Genomic DNA, 13102 nt, shown 5'->3' on the forward strand with positions numbered 1-13102 from the left:
GTAATAAAATTGTCACAATGGGACATTTTGCGGTTTGGTTAATGTTTTACAAACATAGATGTTGACTTTTCTCTCTTACAGTGGAAATCATTTAGTCTTTTATCACTCAACTTTGCAGTGTGGTCTAGGTAGCAGCTTCCAGGTTTGGGGAATTTCTAGAACTATGGTAATAAAAACAAGGGGTGAATTGTGTGGCTGAGAGCAGCACGACACTTTACCAATGTGGACATTAAGAAAACCGTACTCTCTGGCTGTCACTGCGATCGTAGCGTGGCTTCCTCCCTGTCCTGGGAAGTTTACATTCTTTGAATGAGTGAGCTCTTTCACACTGCAGCAGGAAAGCTTTGTGAAGGTGGGGAGGCATCATGCAGGCTCGTCCTCATAGGGGACTGTTGAAAACTTCATGTCCACATTAGAGTTGTTGGAAGCATTCATTTGTGTACCAAACTATTTGATGGTTCCAACGACTAAAATGATTTTCAGTCTCAGTATTACTAAGAAACGGAGGCTTGTGTAAGATTACCAAAAAACTGTACTTTCATGCAGCCAGCTGTGTCAATCGTAGGCCGTTTGCTGTCATTTCACCCTCATTAGGAAATCGGAACAGGACATCTTTACAGTGTTCTGCTTGTGTGTTAGGAAAGAAATGGAGTTAGCTGGGAATCTGTGCTAATGGAGGAGAAAGGAAGTTTGTAAAGATCCCCATTCTTGCTAGCTCCTGTATCCTTGCACCTAACGGTAATGTGATGAGGACTCAGGTGTTTGGAATATGTTTAAGCTTCTCTGCTCGACTGGGGAGAATTTTGTTTCTGGGTGGTTGATATTAAAAGCTAAATTGTGTCTTGAGGTCTGTAACAAGTATGTTTGTGTGTTGGGGTGGTGTGGAGGGGTGGAAGGAAAAGAGGAGGAGGGAGGAGGAGGGAGAGGAGGGAGAGAAGAAGGAGAGCGAGACCAGGGTGGGTGGGGGGAGAGCACCACCCACTGCTCTGGATTTAGGAGTATAAGGTGAGTCCAGGCGGCAAAGAAAAAACAGCCTACAGTTTTTTTCAAGGTATTTGGGAAAGATATTGACTGGGTACTCATGAAGCCATGGTAGAGGCTGGACAGTTATCCATTGACCTCCTGTCGACAGAGGAGAAAACAACAGCTTCTCTAAGACTTCTCATATCTTGGTCTTAAATTAGAAGTATGTTAAGACTTTTGTTGTTGATTGTTAAGACCTTTATTGTTGTTGACTTCACCCATGAAAGGTGATATTTTGAGTCTTAGTCTGAATGTTAAAAATGAAGCTAAGGGTCGTTGCAGCATTAGGAAGGTTGAGAGCCACTGCTCTAGAACCTGCCGGAATCACTTGACTGTTAGTTGCTTTTCATCTGAAAACCAGCCATGGCTGTCATTTTCATGGTGCCATCATTTTGGTTCTGGCCTCTCCACTTCCCTCTTTCCTGTTTAAAGACTTAATGATTGCATGGGGCTCATGGATTAACCCCGGACAATCTTTTTGAAGTCAGCTGATTGTCACCTCCCTCATCCCCATACATGACATAGTTGCAGGTTTCAGAAAAGAGGATTCTCTCTCTCTCTCTCTCTCTCTCTCTCTCTCTCTCTCTCTTTCTCTCTTACATACACGTTTGTTGGTTGACTCTTCTGTGGTTTGGGAACATCTTTTTTTTTTTTTTAGTATTCCTGCCTAAAACCAAGTTAAACATTACAGCCCTTAAGGGATCAAGAATCATTAAACTCAGGTCAAAAAAAACAAAGTTCATTTCTATGACTTTAAAAATGCCCATGTTTTATGCTCTAAGGAAAAAACAAAACAAAACAATAACCTCTTATTCTCTTAAACTTCTTGACAGCTGCCTTTGCTTACATGTGGTTTAACATGTCTGGTTTGAAGTTTTCCAAGGAGGCTGAGTTACTGAAGTCAGGAGATCAGGGAGGAAATTTATGTAATTTGAGGCCACCTTCTAGAGAAATATTTAGCCTACTATGCTTATTAAGACACCATAGGGAAGGTTGTTTATTACAATAACAGCAGATAGCAGGGCCACTGCAGAAGGGTCTTGCTGACCAGGAGGCATTTGCTCACTGGGAGACATTGTGTTGAGTTCCACATCCAGTACGCACTGGTAGGAATGTATAGCCAACAAGCTGTGCAGGGTAAACCTGAGGAATAAGGTGTATTCGCTGGCCAGCCAGAGTTCTTGTGGAAGACAGGCCAGGGTAATCAGTCACAACTGGAGAACTGCCGGAGGCTGAGGCACCCAGTCAGAGGTTAGGGTGAGCAGACTTTAAGACTGAGATGGCTCGCAAGTGTATCTACCTAGCCTGGCCTATTGCTGAGACTAGAATTTTACAAGGAGGTGCAAGCATGTGGCCAGCAGGTGGTTCTGAAGCCTCACTGAGTAGGCAGAGTCTCTGGCAGACTCCTAAAGCATGCCAGTGTGATGATGGGTGGAGCATTGGTGAATGAACTAGGGAGGCTGGAAAGCCTACGTCTGTGAAACCAATTCAGAATAATGGATGGAGTCAGGGCAGAGGCCTTGGAGAGTGACACCTGGTTCTTCCCTGTGGCAAGCCATCTCAGACACACGTGAGCTGAGAGTGAACCAAGCTGTGCGGTTGAGCTAGTTAGCAAGCGTCACATGAGACACCAAAACACACAAATGTTGTAGGTGATCCTCCACCAAGTCGCCCCACTGAAATTTGAGAAAGTAGTGAAAACGAATGTGATTGCATGGGAGGATAGGCCCCTTCTTGTTAATATTGGTGATATCTAAATAAAAACCCGATGTTTATAGTCATTGAAGAAGTATGGTTTAATTTATTGAGTTACTGTTTTGTTCTGTCTGGGATAAATGAAGCTGTATAAGAAAACAATTGTTGAGGGACGTGGTGATGCACACCTCTAATCCCAGCACTTGGGAGGGAGAGGCAGGCAGATCTCTGAGTTCGAGGCCAGCCTGGTCTACAAAGGAGTCTAGGACAGCCAGGGCTACACAGAAAAAAACCTGCCTCGAAAAACAAAAGCAACAACAACAACAACAACAACAACAAAACAAATACAAAAAAGAAATTTGTCACCAACAGATGAGCCAGGGTACGATGTATTTTCTCTGGCACCTCAGTCAAGGTTTTCAGTGTCTTGTGAATGCCAGGTTAGTGGGACAGTGACCTCTGCTTTAAACCCTTGGACAAGTTACAGGTAATCCTTTTCAGAGCTGGGTTATAATTGTATCAACTAGCTCTGAGGGAGGGTTTTTCCCCCTTCCTGTATAATATGGAGTACCTTGGTTGGTTTGCAAATACTTGTTTCTACACCCTGTTCTTAATGCAAGTTATGGCATAAGCTTTCCTTCTGTGAGGTTCTCATGTCTTGGCTGCCTCTCAAAGCTCCAGGTAAGCAAATTTGGCTGTTGTGTGTCTGATGAAGGCTTGTCATTTTTTGATACACCATTATGCTCCGTGTTTTCTAAGCCTTTTAAAATTGCTGAGTGTTTTAAATGAATGAATGAGCTGATGCTGTTTGGACTTGCGTTCCCCCTCTCTGCCCCCACCAATGTCAAGGTACTGATTGAATCTTGTTGGTGCAAAACATCCAGACCTTTTTAATGTATGCACTAGACAGATTGCTTATAAGAAATGTAGGCAGGTAAAAGGATTAGTTTTAATTATGTTCAGAGCTAGTGTGATCATGAAATAGGGGCAGCCCCTCCTGCTCTTCTGTGACACCAGCCCTAAGACATGTGCCCAAAAGGCGTGTTAAAAGAACAGTCATTTAACGTACTTTCCTTGGCATTCGTGAGATGTTTCTCATTACCTGGAGAACACCCAGACAAGTTCATGCTGCTTTCGTCAATGAATTGCCTGACTAGCATTTCCTCCCCTTTCCCTTTTGTCTCATGCTTGCAATTCCCAAAGCTTCTGTCAGCACATTTTTTACACTGGATTTTTTAAAATGAGGCAAAGGTAGGATGGTATGAACTGCCTGAAGCACACCAGCACACAGAGAAGCAGGAGGCCTCTTTGAATGACCTGCCCTTAGGTTTTGCTTTTTGTTTCCCTGGGCACTTTTTGAGGTACATATTAGGATCTAATTTGTTGGGGAGCAGGAGGAAAGGAGAACTGGACTTGATCTTTTATAATTTTGTGTCCTTTCCTTCATAATTAAAAAAGGGCATTAAAATAAAACTGAACCTCTTTTAGAGATAATCATTTATTGCGAAAAAAGGGTCCAACACTGTACTTAGTAGCCACATTTTTATCATTTATCTAGTCACAATGGAACTTTGTCACCATTTTAAAGCTCTTTAGCTGCTTTTCCTTTCTAATTCTTTTTTATTCTTTTATTATTATTATTTTCAGTTTTTCGACATAGGGTTTCTCTGTGTGCTGCTGACTGTCCTGTACTTGCTTTGTAGGCGAGGCCTAACTCACAGAGAACTCATAGGCCTGCCTCTATCTCCTGAGTGCTCAGATTAAAGGCAGGGGTTACCAGGGCCTGGCCTCCTTTATAATTCAAACTGTAAAGTTTCAGCATTTGATTCTTGGATACTTTGTTCGAAAATATAATAAAAAAGTGTTCTTTGAGGTAGCTTAGTCTTTGACCTGAGAATAGTTTGAGTTCTCGCTGCCAAAGATTTCTTTTGAAAGTGAATTATGAAAATGTCTCCTTACTCTGACACATTTTAAATATTTTAATTTTACAACAATGAATTAAAGGGTTCTCTTTTTTTTCTCTATATATACTATTTCCCATTGACTACACTTTTATTTCTGTGCTTCCAGTTACTTGTTTTCAAGGGCATTTGAAAATAGTGAATGGGGATTGCTGAAATAAACATAGATATTGCATAGATATTAAACTGAATGCCATTCTGAGAAGTTGTTATGAAAACCTGTGCCATCCTGCTTTGCCTCTCACAGGATGTGAGTCATCATTTTGTTGAGGGGAGTTGTTACTATGTAAGGCACTCACCTGTTGGCCACTTTGAAGCCACTAGGCTATCAGAACAATTGGTCTAATGATGTAATGCTTGGGCTCAGGTAGCCCTGTTGTACTTAGTGGTATGAAGCTGCCACTTTATTATAGTGTATTGTTGTAATTGTTCTGTTTTTCTTCACGGCTACTCACAGTGCAGGCAACTACTGGGAGTTTTAGAACTTACTGTTTACAGATAAGAGAGGACTCATGTGTATTTTAGCTTAGACAGAGCTGAGTACAGTGTGCTCCTTTGTACAATTATAATGAATTATGCACTTAAAATCTGCCAAGTTTGTTTTTTTTTTTTTTTTTTAATAAATGGGGAAAAAAGGCTATTAGATCATGTAAGTGTGCCGTGACCTAAAACATTCTTGATTTGAGCAGTAAAGGAAAATGTAACATGTAGCGGGTGGGGGTACTGAAGGAGCAGCTTCATAATCGCAGAACTCCCTGCTTCTCCCAGGGTCATTAGGCTCTGCCTCAAAATAACGTTTTGTTCTCGCTGCTGAAAGATGTTCAGACAGCTTGGACTGTGCTACTACATTTCGGTCTAACGTGCTTTAACCGAAAGAAAACAACAGAGAGTGAATAACTCCACTAGAGAAAAGAAAGCACTTAAATGTCAGGGAAAGCTGAAAGGGAGCGTGTCTGCTTCCTGCAGAAATTTAGACCTCTACCTGGAACAGGTGTTTCTACAGCTTGGGGATCAGTATGTATTCACCAACACAGTCTCCACAGTTGAAATTAATAATACTTAAAATACAGTAGGGCCAGTCATTCTAATGACTATCTAATGACTATTTCTTTACCCATTCCCCATTTGAAGAAGTTTAAGTAAATCACAAAATAACATAACAGCGTAAACATGTTTCTTCACATTTCAATTAAGGATCTTGTTTCATAATCTATAATTTCTATTCTACAGTAGCAGTATAAGCAGGTTCATATATAGAGAAATGAAGTAGCATCAGTTAGGTCAATTCCAGAATCTTGAATTAACAACTAGAAGTTTGTTTTCTATTTGTCTCTTACCACGAACAGAGAGTGTAGTCAGTGGCATGGTATAATCAAAATGGCAATAATGAACAGCACTAGGAACTGGTGTTAGTATTTATATAAAAATGCCATGCACACAACCAGTCTTAAATCCAGTGAGGTGTATTGGATGGAGATGGAGAGAGAGACAGACAGAGACAGGGACAGAGACAGACATGGTCGGGGAAGGGGGCGACAGGTCATTATGAACCTGGCTCAGTTGATGTCATAGGACACATGTACTGACATAGGACGTTGTCAGGACTCTAAAGTTCCCTAAGGGAAGGCCAGTTGAATTGCCTGCACAACCTAACAACTGGTACAAACTATTACAAGCACGTGACATTAAAAATAAATAATTTAATTTTTATAGTAGCTGTAGTCTTATTCCGATTATTGAGATGAGGTGAAGCTCACAGAACTTAGGTTGTTTGGTAGAGGTGGCTTAGCAAGTGAGTTGTGAGCTGGTGATGAGGTCCAGCTTAGCTCCGGCCCACATTCTCTTGCCCACTAAGGAAGCTTCATTCCAAAAAAGATCCCATAGAACTTGGTGGGTTTTGTTTTTTAACGTAAAAGGACGGTTTGTTATAAATCAAATGTTCTTAGCTGCTAAGGCATAGCTATTGATATTCCTAATGAATAAAAATTGGGTTCGTTTTTTTTTTTCTCATAGTTCATTGTCTAAACATAGGATTTTGTAGCTTGAGTTTTTAAGAGGACCACCCCAATTATATAGATGGTTTTTCTTAGATGAAGAGGTGTGTACTGATAATCAAATATTTCAAACAGATCCCCCCCCCCCCACATTCACACTCAAGATTTGGACAGGTGATGATTTTTAGTTTTGCTCTCAAAGAATATTTTGTGTGTCATATTAATTTTATTTTAATAATTATAAGTTTTGATGATCCCTTTTTATTTAATTTTCAAAGTTGAAGACCTGAATTTTTTTTTGAAGCACCCATGTGAATTATGCATTAGATTAGAAATAGTTGACTAGAACATTTACCTCCCCCAAATGAGGCTAGAAGAGGGTGTAGCTAGGATTGGTTATCATAGAGTCCAGATTATCCTGGAACTGGCCACATAGCTGAGGATGACCTTGAACTCTTGGCTCTTTTTGTCTCTACTTCCCCAGTGCTGGAATTGCATGCTTGTGCTTATATAATGCCTTTCTTACACGCTTCCCTTCTCTTTTAGTACTGGAATTGAACTTGGGACCTTACATATGCTACTTTTTGGGTTGTATTTAATTGATCTGTTCAGTTTGCTTGAGACCAACCATGAATAATTTCATATATTGATTTATCTCTATCAGAGTCATTCTGAGTAAAGAAGGATTTTGAGTTGAGGGGAGACATTGTACAACATTTTGGCACTGACATAATATAGAGATACTAGAGTAGCAGTGTGCACTAAACATTATGAAAGTACAGAATGTGGTTTGAGTCTGTCATGGACAGGAGTTAGACACTGGGCCTTGAGAAATGGTAATGATGCTGCCTTCTGGACAAAAGAAAGGTAGATTCTGTCTCTCATACATACATGCACACGCACACACACACACACACACACACACACATTCCTAGTATCTCAAGTGATATATTCATGTCATTTTCATTTACCAGTAGGGAAATGAAAATACAGGGGTCACCGTGTATTTTGTGGGACACTCAGGGCAGCCCTTTCAAATTCTAGGAAGAATGGGTAAAAGCCTTCATCTGTACTTTTAGGGAAGTTCACATAGCTGAGGTCAAGCTGTTGTGTGAGGTGGGACAGAGATGGTTTATTTTGTGTATTTTATGTATCAGGTATGCTGATGCTAATTATGTTACTATTCAGCCTTCTAAACAGTTTTTAAATGTGTAAAAATCACTGTTAAAAAATACAAACCTATATAAGGACTCTGCATTTTGTGTTACTTCTCTGTCTCATCATTATATCACAAAGGTATATATTTATTTATTTTTTTTTTTGCCAGGTCACATTTTTTTTATTGGGGTGAAATTAGAGAGATTTTTCATTTTGGTGGCTGGAAAGTACACCCAGCTGAAAACCATCAACCATTTAGACTCCATGCTTCATTTGAATTGTGATTCTGGACGCAAGTCAAGGATGACAACTGTGAGTTTCATAACTTTCTCTAACTTGATTCAAAAATGTTTTGGGGCCAAAATTCTTCTGAGACCTTTTTCTGCCTTCTGCTGGCAAGGTGCTATGGAGGTTATCAAGGTCAAGACTGTGTTGCTGGGTTTCATAAAAATGAAGGAGCAACGAGGAAGGAGCCTGCATATCATCTCTTGTCCCTGTTTGTGTTAATCCAGCAATGGCTTATCTCTTCTTGCTCAACATGAATGTCTCACTGGGTCTGTGCCTCTGAAAGGAAAAGCTATTATATGTCACGTATTTTATCTGCCTTAGCAATGCCAGTGTTCTTCTTTTGGAGTTACACATTTTGGACAATGTAAAATAAGTTAGGAAGAGGAAAACAAGGCTGACTAGTCAAGAACTGGCCATAGAGAGTCAGAGCTGGAATAATTCCAACGTGGCGACCAGGTTTCCACAGTATTAACCTTAGTCTCCCAGAGGATACCTAATTGAAGTGGAAATTCTCATTTGGGTATTTTTGTATTTAAAGTTGTTATCCTTCAGGATACTCCATCTCCAAATTATTTAGTTTTTTTTTTTTTTTTAAAATACAGTCTTGCTTACTAAAGTAAAACAAATTAGTTTCATAAACATAAGTCTGGATAATTGATACAGATCCATTTAAGCTACTTCAAATGGTCAAATACTTACTAAGCACCTACTTATCTAGATATAATATATATTGTTATAATTTCATGCTCTGACAAAAAGAATGAATACTTTATTATAAAATGATGGGATGTAAATTCTAAAGAACTATCTAACAAGAAGGATGCTTAAGACATGTCTATCATGGATAAAAGGAGACAGAGAAGATGAGGGTGTTACAAGATTTGCAGTCTTCAGTGTTTTTGCTTTGAGTTGCTTGATTATGAGACAGGTCTCGTGTAATCCATACTGACCTGTTAACCACTTGCCATGTCTTCAAAGTGACCTTGAGCTTCTGACCCTCCTGCGTCAAACTCTTGAGTGCTGCCATGCTCAGAGATTTGTGGGTTAGAAGATAGGATGGTTGTGATGTACTTACACAAGCAGAGGAAACACAAGAAGAAGCAAGGAGTGTTTGTTGTCTATGGTGAGACTGATCCTGAGTTTTGGTTTTTGTCAGAGCAACTAAGGGGTATGTAGATCTAGATGTATGGGGGAGTTATACTCCACTTTAATTTGTTCTCTAGAGAGAGATAGGAGCTAGACATGGGTTATGGAACTCATACACATATTGGAAAGCCATGGTAATGAAAGTAGTGGGAAAGTTAAGTGACAGAAGTATTACTGGCATTAAATACATTTCCTCTCCCGCTGCATTAACTTTGCTGAGCTGATGAGATGGCTCTGCTGGTAAAGGCGCTTGCTCTGAAAGCCAGTGGCCTGGGTTCAGCCCAAGAATTCATGGTCCAAGGAAGGAACCCGTTTCTGAAAGTTGTCCCCTGACGTCTACATGTATGCAATGGCTAACCCTCTGCCCAGACATTTTACACGCACACACACACCACACCACATACTACACATCACACGCCTTTCATACCCTTACACATATACACATACAAACCTCTCTCTGTGACCCCCCTTTCTCTCACACACACGATGCGCGCGTGCGCACACACACACACACACACACAAATAAATAAACAAACGAATAAACTAACTAACCAAATAAATAAATGTAGTAAGGTATTCCTATAAAGATCTCTGTTTTCCTCCATTTCCTGAGACAGAGTACTCTCTCTGTTTTTAATTTTCTCTTACCCTGGAGCTTGTCTCTGTTGGTCACTTCCTTTCTCCTTTGACCTTTATGAGGTTGTCTTTTTGGTTTTTACCCTGCACACTGGCTGATTTCTCCTCTTGTGCCTGACTTATAAAGGCTGAACTTTGAGGCTTAGCCTACTCGTCCTGCCCTTTGTCATTTGTATAAACTTTAGAGGGGTGCGGACTTGGTAGAAGCCCGATAAATGTCTAGGATGTGCCAAGTTTATAGAATGTGATTTTAAAAAGATAAGTGCCCATTCTTGAAACATATGTCTGGAACATAGAATTTCATCAATTGCCCTGAATAGAAAGGCTAGATGGAGGGATAGAATGATGTCTTTAGTTTTTATAACTTGCTTTGGTAAAGAGCTCTAATTTCTGTCATCACTTTGTGAAAGAGGAACCCTGGCTTGCATGACTCTCAATGATGAGAAAGAAGTATAGAGAGAAGATGAGAGAGACCTTAGTCTTGACGCTTTTAAGGTCTTTGGTGTCCTTCAGTTCCAACTACTCAGCAAGCCAAAGTACTGTCCTTTGGAGAGATGGTGTTTGAGTCCCTGTAAAGTAATGGGTGGTGAGAGGAGGAAGGATCTTAGAAGACCTTGCTGTCTCTCAGAAGGGCTTTGGTCTTTACCTTGAGCGAGATAGACGTGGAGGACTTGGAGGAGTTACGATGAGAAATGACCAGCATGTTTTAACAAGCTCATGCTGGCTACTGTGTTGTAAATAGACTATAGGAGGTCAGAGGGGAAACTGGAAGGCCAGTTGAAAGCTCTTGCAGCCGTCAAGCAACAGATGATAGGGGGTTGGACAAGAGTGGTAAGGGTAGAGGTGGTGAGAAGAAGTTGGATTCTGGGTCTGTTTTGAAGCTGTTGTTGACAGAATTTCCTGATGGATTGGAAATGTGGTTTGAGGGAAAAGAGAAGGGGTGCCAAGGATTATTCCAGTCACTGGCTTTAGCAATGAGAGAGAGAGAGAGGTTAACTTCAAGGAGGTGAATGAGGAGGAATGCATTTGGGATTAAACTGTGAAGTTTTTCCCCCATAATTTAAAAAATTGTGGTAAAATACGCAGAGCATAAAATGTACCATTTTAAAAGTGTATTTCAGCGGCTTTAAATTGATTTGTAATGACATGCAGCCGTTGCCATCATCCAACTGTATGACATCCCATCTTGTAGCACTGAAAGTCTACAACAGACACCCAGTAAGGTGTCTGTTCTTGTCTCAGTTTGGCGCTGTGATTTCTCCTGCATTCAAATAGACTGTAAGCAGAATGGTAGCTTTTGTGTTTTTGAAATTGTTTTTTTTTTTTTCACAGAGTGTTATGATCTTAGGATTGATCCAGATTGTAATGTATTTGAGAGTTGTTTTTTTGTTTGTTTGTTTGTTTGTTTTTAAGACTAAATAATACTGCATTGTATGCATAGCCTGCAGTTTGGTTATTTTTTTCAGATAGTCGCAGACACAGCATTGCTTCCTTCTATGTTTCAGCCTTGCTGATAAGGCTGCAGTGAGATAAGACTTAGAGGTTTCATACTGCTTCATATAACAATCTCTTTTCAGTTTTTTTTTTTTAAGAAACTACTCTGCTGTTTTCCCTGATGTTGTAGTACTGTATGCTCAACTCCTGCATCCCTCCTTTTGTGTGCACACCCATATAATTCATAAAGTGGAGTCCAAAAATCAAAATGCTAGTATTAAGAAAGGTGGCCTTTATGAGGGGACTGACTGTGATAAACACCTTTCCATGTACTTGTAAGCCTTTTGTGTATCTTTTTTTTGGAGAAATGTCTGTTCAATGTTCGAATGTCTCTTAGGTCCCTCGTTTAGTTAAATACTGTGTACTTTGTCCTTTCTGTGTTATCATAATTAGAATTATTTTCATTTTTTGAAAGCGGGATTGCTGGGACTGGGGATAGATGGCTCAGTGGATGAAGTGCTCACTATGCAAGCATTGGGACCTGAGTTCTAATCATTGGCATCCATTTAAAAGCTGGGGGTAGTAACCTATGTCTATAACTTCAGCACAGAGGGGGGCTAGGCAGAGATAGGGGGGATCTCTGGGCTTTGCTGAGCAGCCAAGGTAGCCAAAATAGAAAGCTCAGGTTAAGTGAGGGACTGTCTCAACAAAGAAGGTGAAGAAGCAGTTGGTGAAGACATACGTTGCTCACATAAGCATGCACGAATAACATACACGCACACGCACACCACACATATACAGCCGCAACATTGTGTGGCTTTTGTTGTTGAGGTTTAGGAATTCTTTGCAATGTCCTGGATATTTATCTCTGTCAGGTGAGGTTTTGAAATGTCCTCCCACCCCCATTCTGTGATGTGTTAGTTCCTCGGCGCATGGATGCACCAGAAGCAGTTTAAGAAAGGATGGGTTAATAAAATGTAACTGATAAAAAAAAATAAAAGAAAAAAAAAAAAGGAAAAAAAAATAAATTACTGTTTCTATTAAAAAAAAAAAAAAAAAAAGAAAGGATGGGTTCACACAGGGTGAGGGCCTCCACAGTCCCTCACAGCAACATGGGTGTGAGGTGCCCGCTTGCCTGTGCGGATAGTCAGGAGGCTGAGAGATGAGTGCTGGTGCTCAGCTCACTGTCTCTCTTACTCATTAGGCCACCCCAGCCCATCTAGAGGTGCCACGTTCCATCTCAGCTAACCTCATCTAGAAGAGTTCCCACGAATGTCCAGTGATTTTTCTCCAGGTTCAGCTGTCAAATTGACAATCAAGATACACACGTCACCTTTTCCTACTGTTAAATTTTCTACGTTCATATGTCCACATCTTTTGTTTGCCTCATCTTTGGTATCATGTCTAAGAAATAATTGCTAAATGCACTATCATGAAGTTGAGTCTGTATTTTCTTCTGAATTACATAGGTTTAGGTTTTACCTTTAGGACTCTGGCCCAATTTAGAAAGTTAGCTTGTCATTGTGGTGTAAAATGGGGGTGGGTGCATTTTTTTTTTTCCAGGTAGATATGCAGTTTTGTTTAAAAAACACTGTCTTGTATTAATTGAATAGTCTTGATGTCCTTGTCTAAAAGTGTTTGGTCTTTCATGTCAAGGTCTAGCTCTATCCATTTGTTGAGATCTGTCTCATTGACAGTACTTGACTATTTTTGTTTAGAAGTCCAGAAGTAAAATCCTCCCCCTTTCATTTTATTTTGTCTGTATGG

The 13102-nt window shown here is 40.2% G+C and overlaps 1 protein-coding gene across 5 annotated transcripts in view; it reads left to right on the forward strand.

The window, feature by feature from the left end:
- Positions 1–13102, forward strand: part of Arl15 (ADP ribosylation factor like GTPase 15) — a 363566-nt gene that overhangs the window by 96568 nt on the left and 253896 nt on the right. For 4 of the 5 annotated variants that reach the window (XM_060385727.1, XM_060385728.1, XM_060385729.1 and 1 more), the window contains exon 2: positions 8001–8143. The exons of the other annotated variant lie outside the window; for it this stretch is intronic. In XM_060385727.1, coding sequence (XP_060241710.1) covers positions 8096–8143 — 48 coding nt within the window. In that variant the 5' untranslated portion in view covers positions 8001–8095. The remainder of the gene's footprint in view (positions 1–8000; positions 8144–13102) is intronic. 5 annotated transcript variants of the gene reach the window in all.

The sequence above is a fragment of the Meriones unguiculatus genome, chromosome 6 (genome assembly GCF_030254825.1).
Source record: "Meriones unguiculatus strain TT.TT164.6M chromosome 6, Bangor_MerUng_6.1, whole genome shotgun sequence".
Classification (NCBI taxonomy): Eukaryota; Metazoa; Chordata; class Mammalia; order Rodentia; family Muridae; genus Meriones; species Meriones unguiculatus.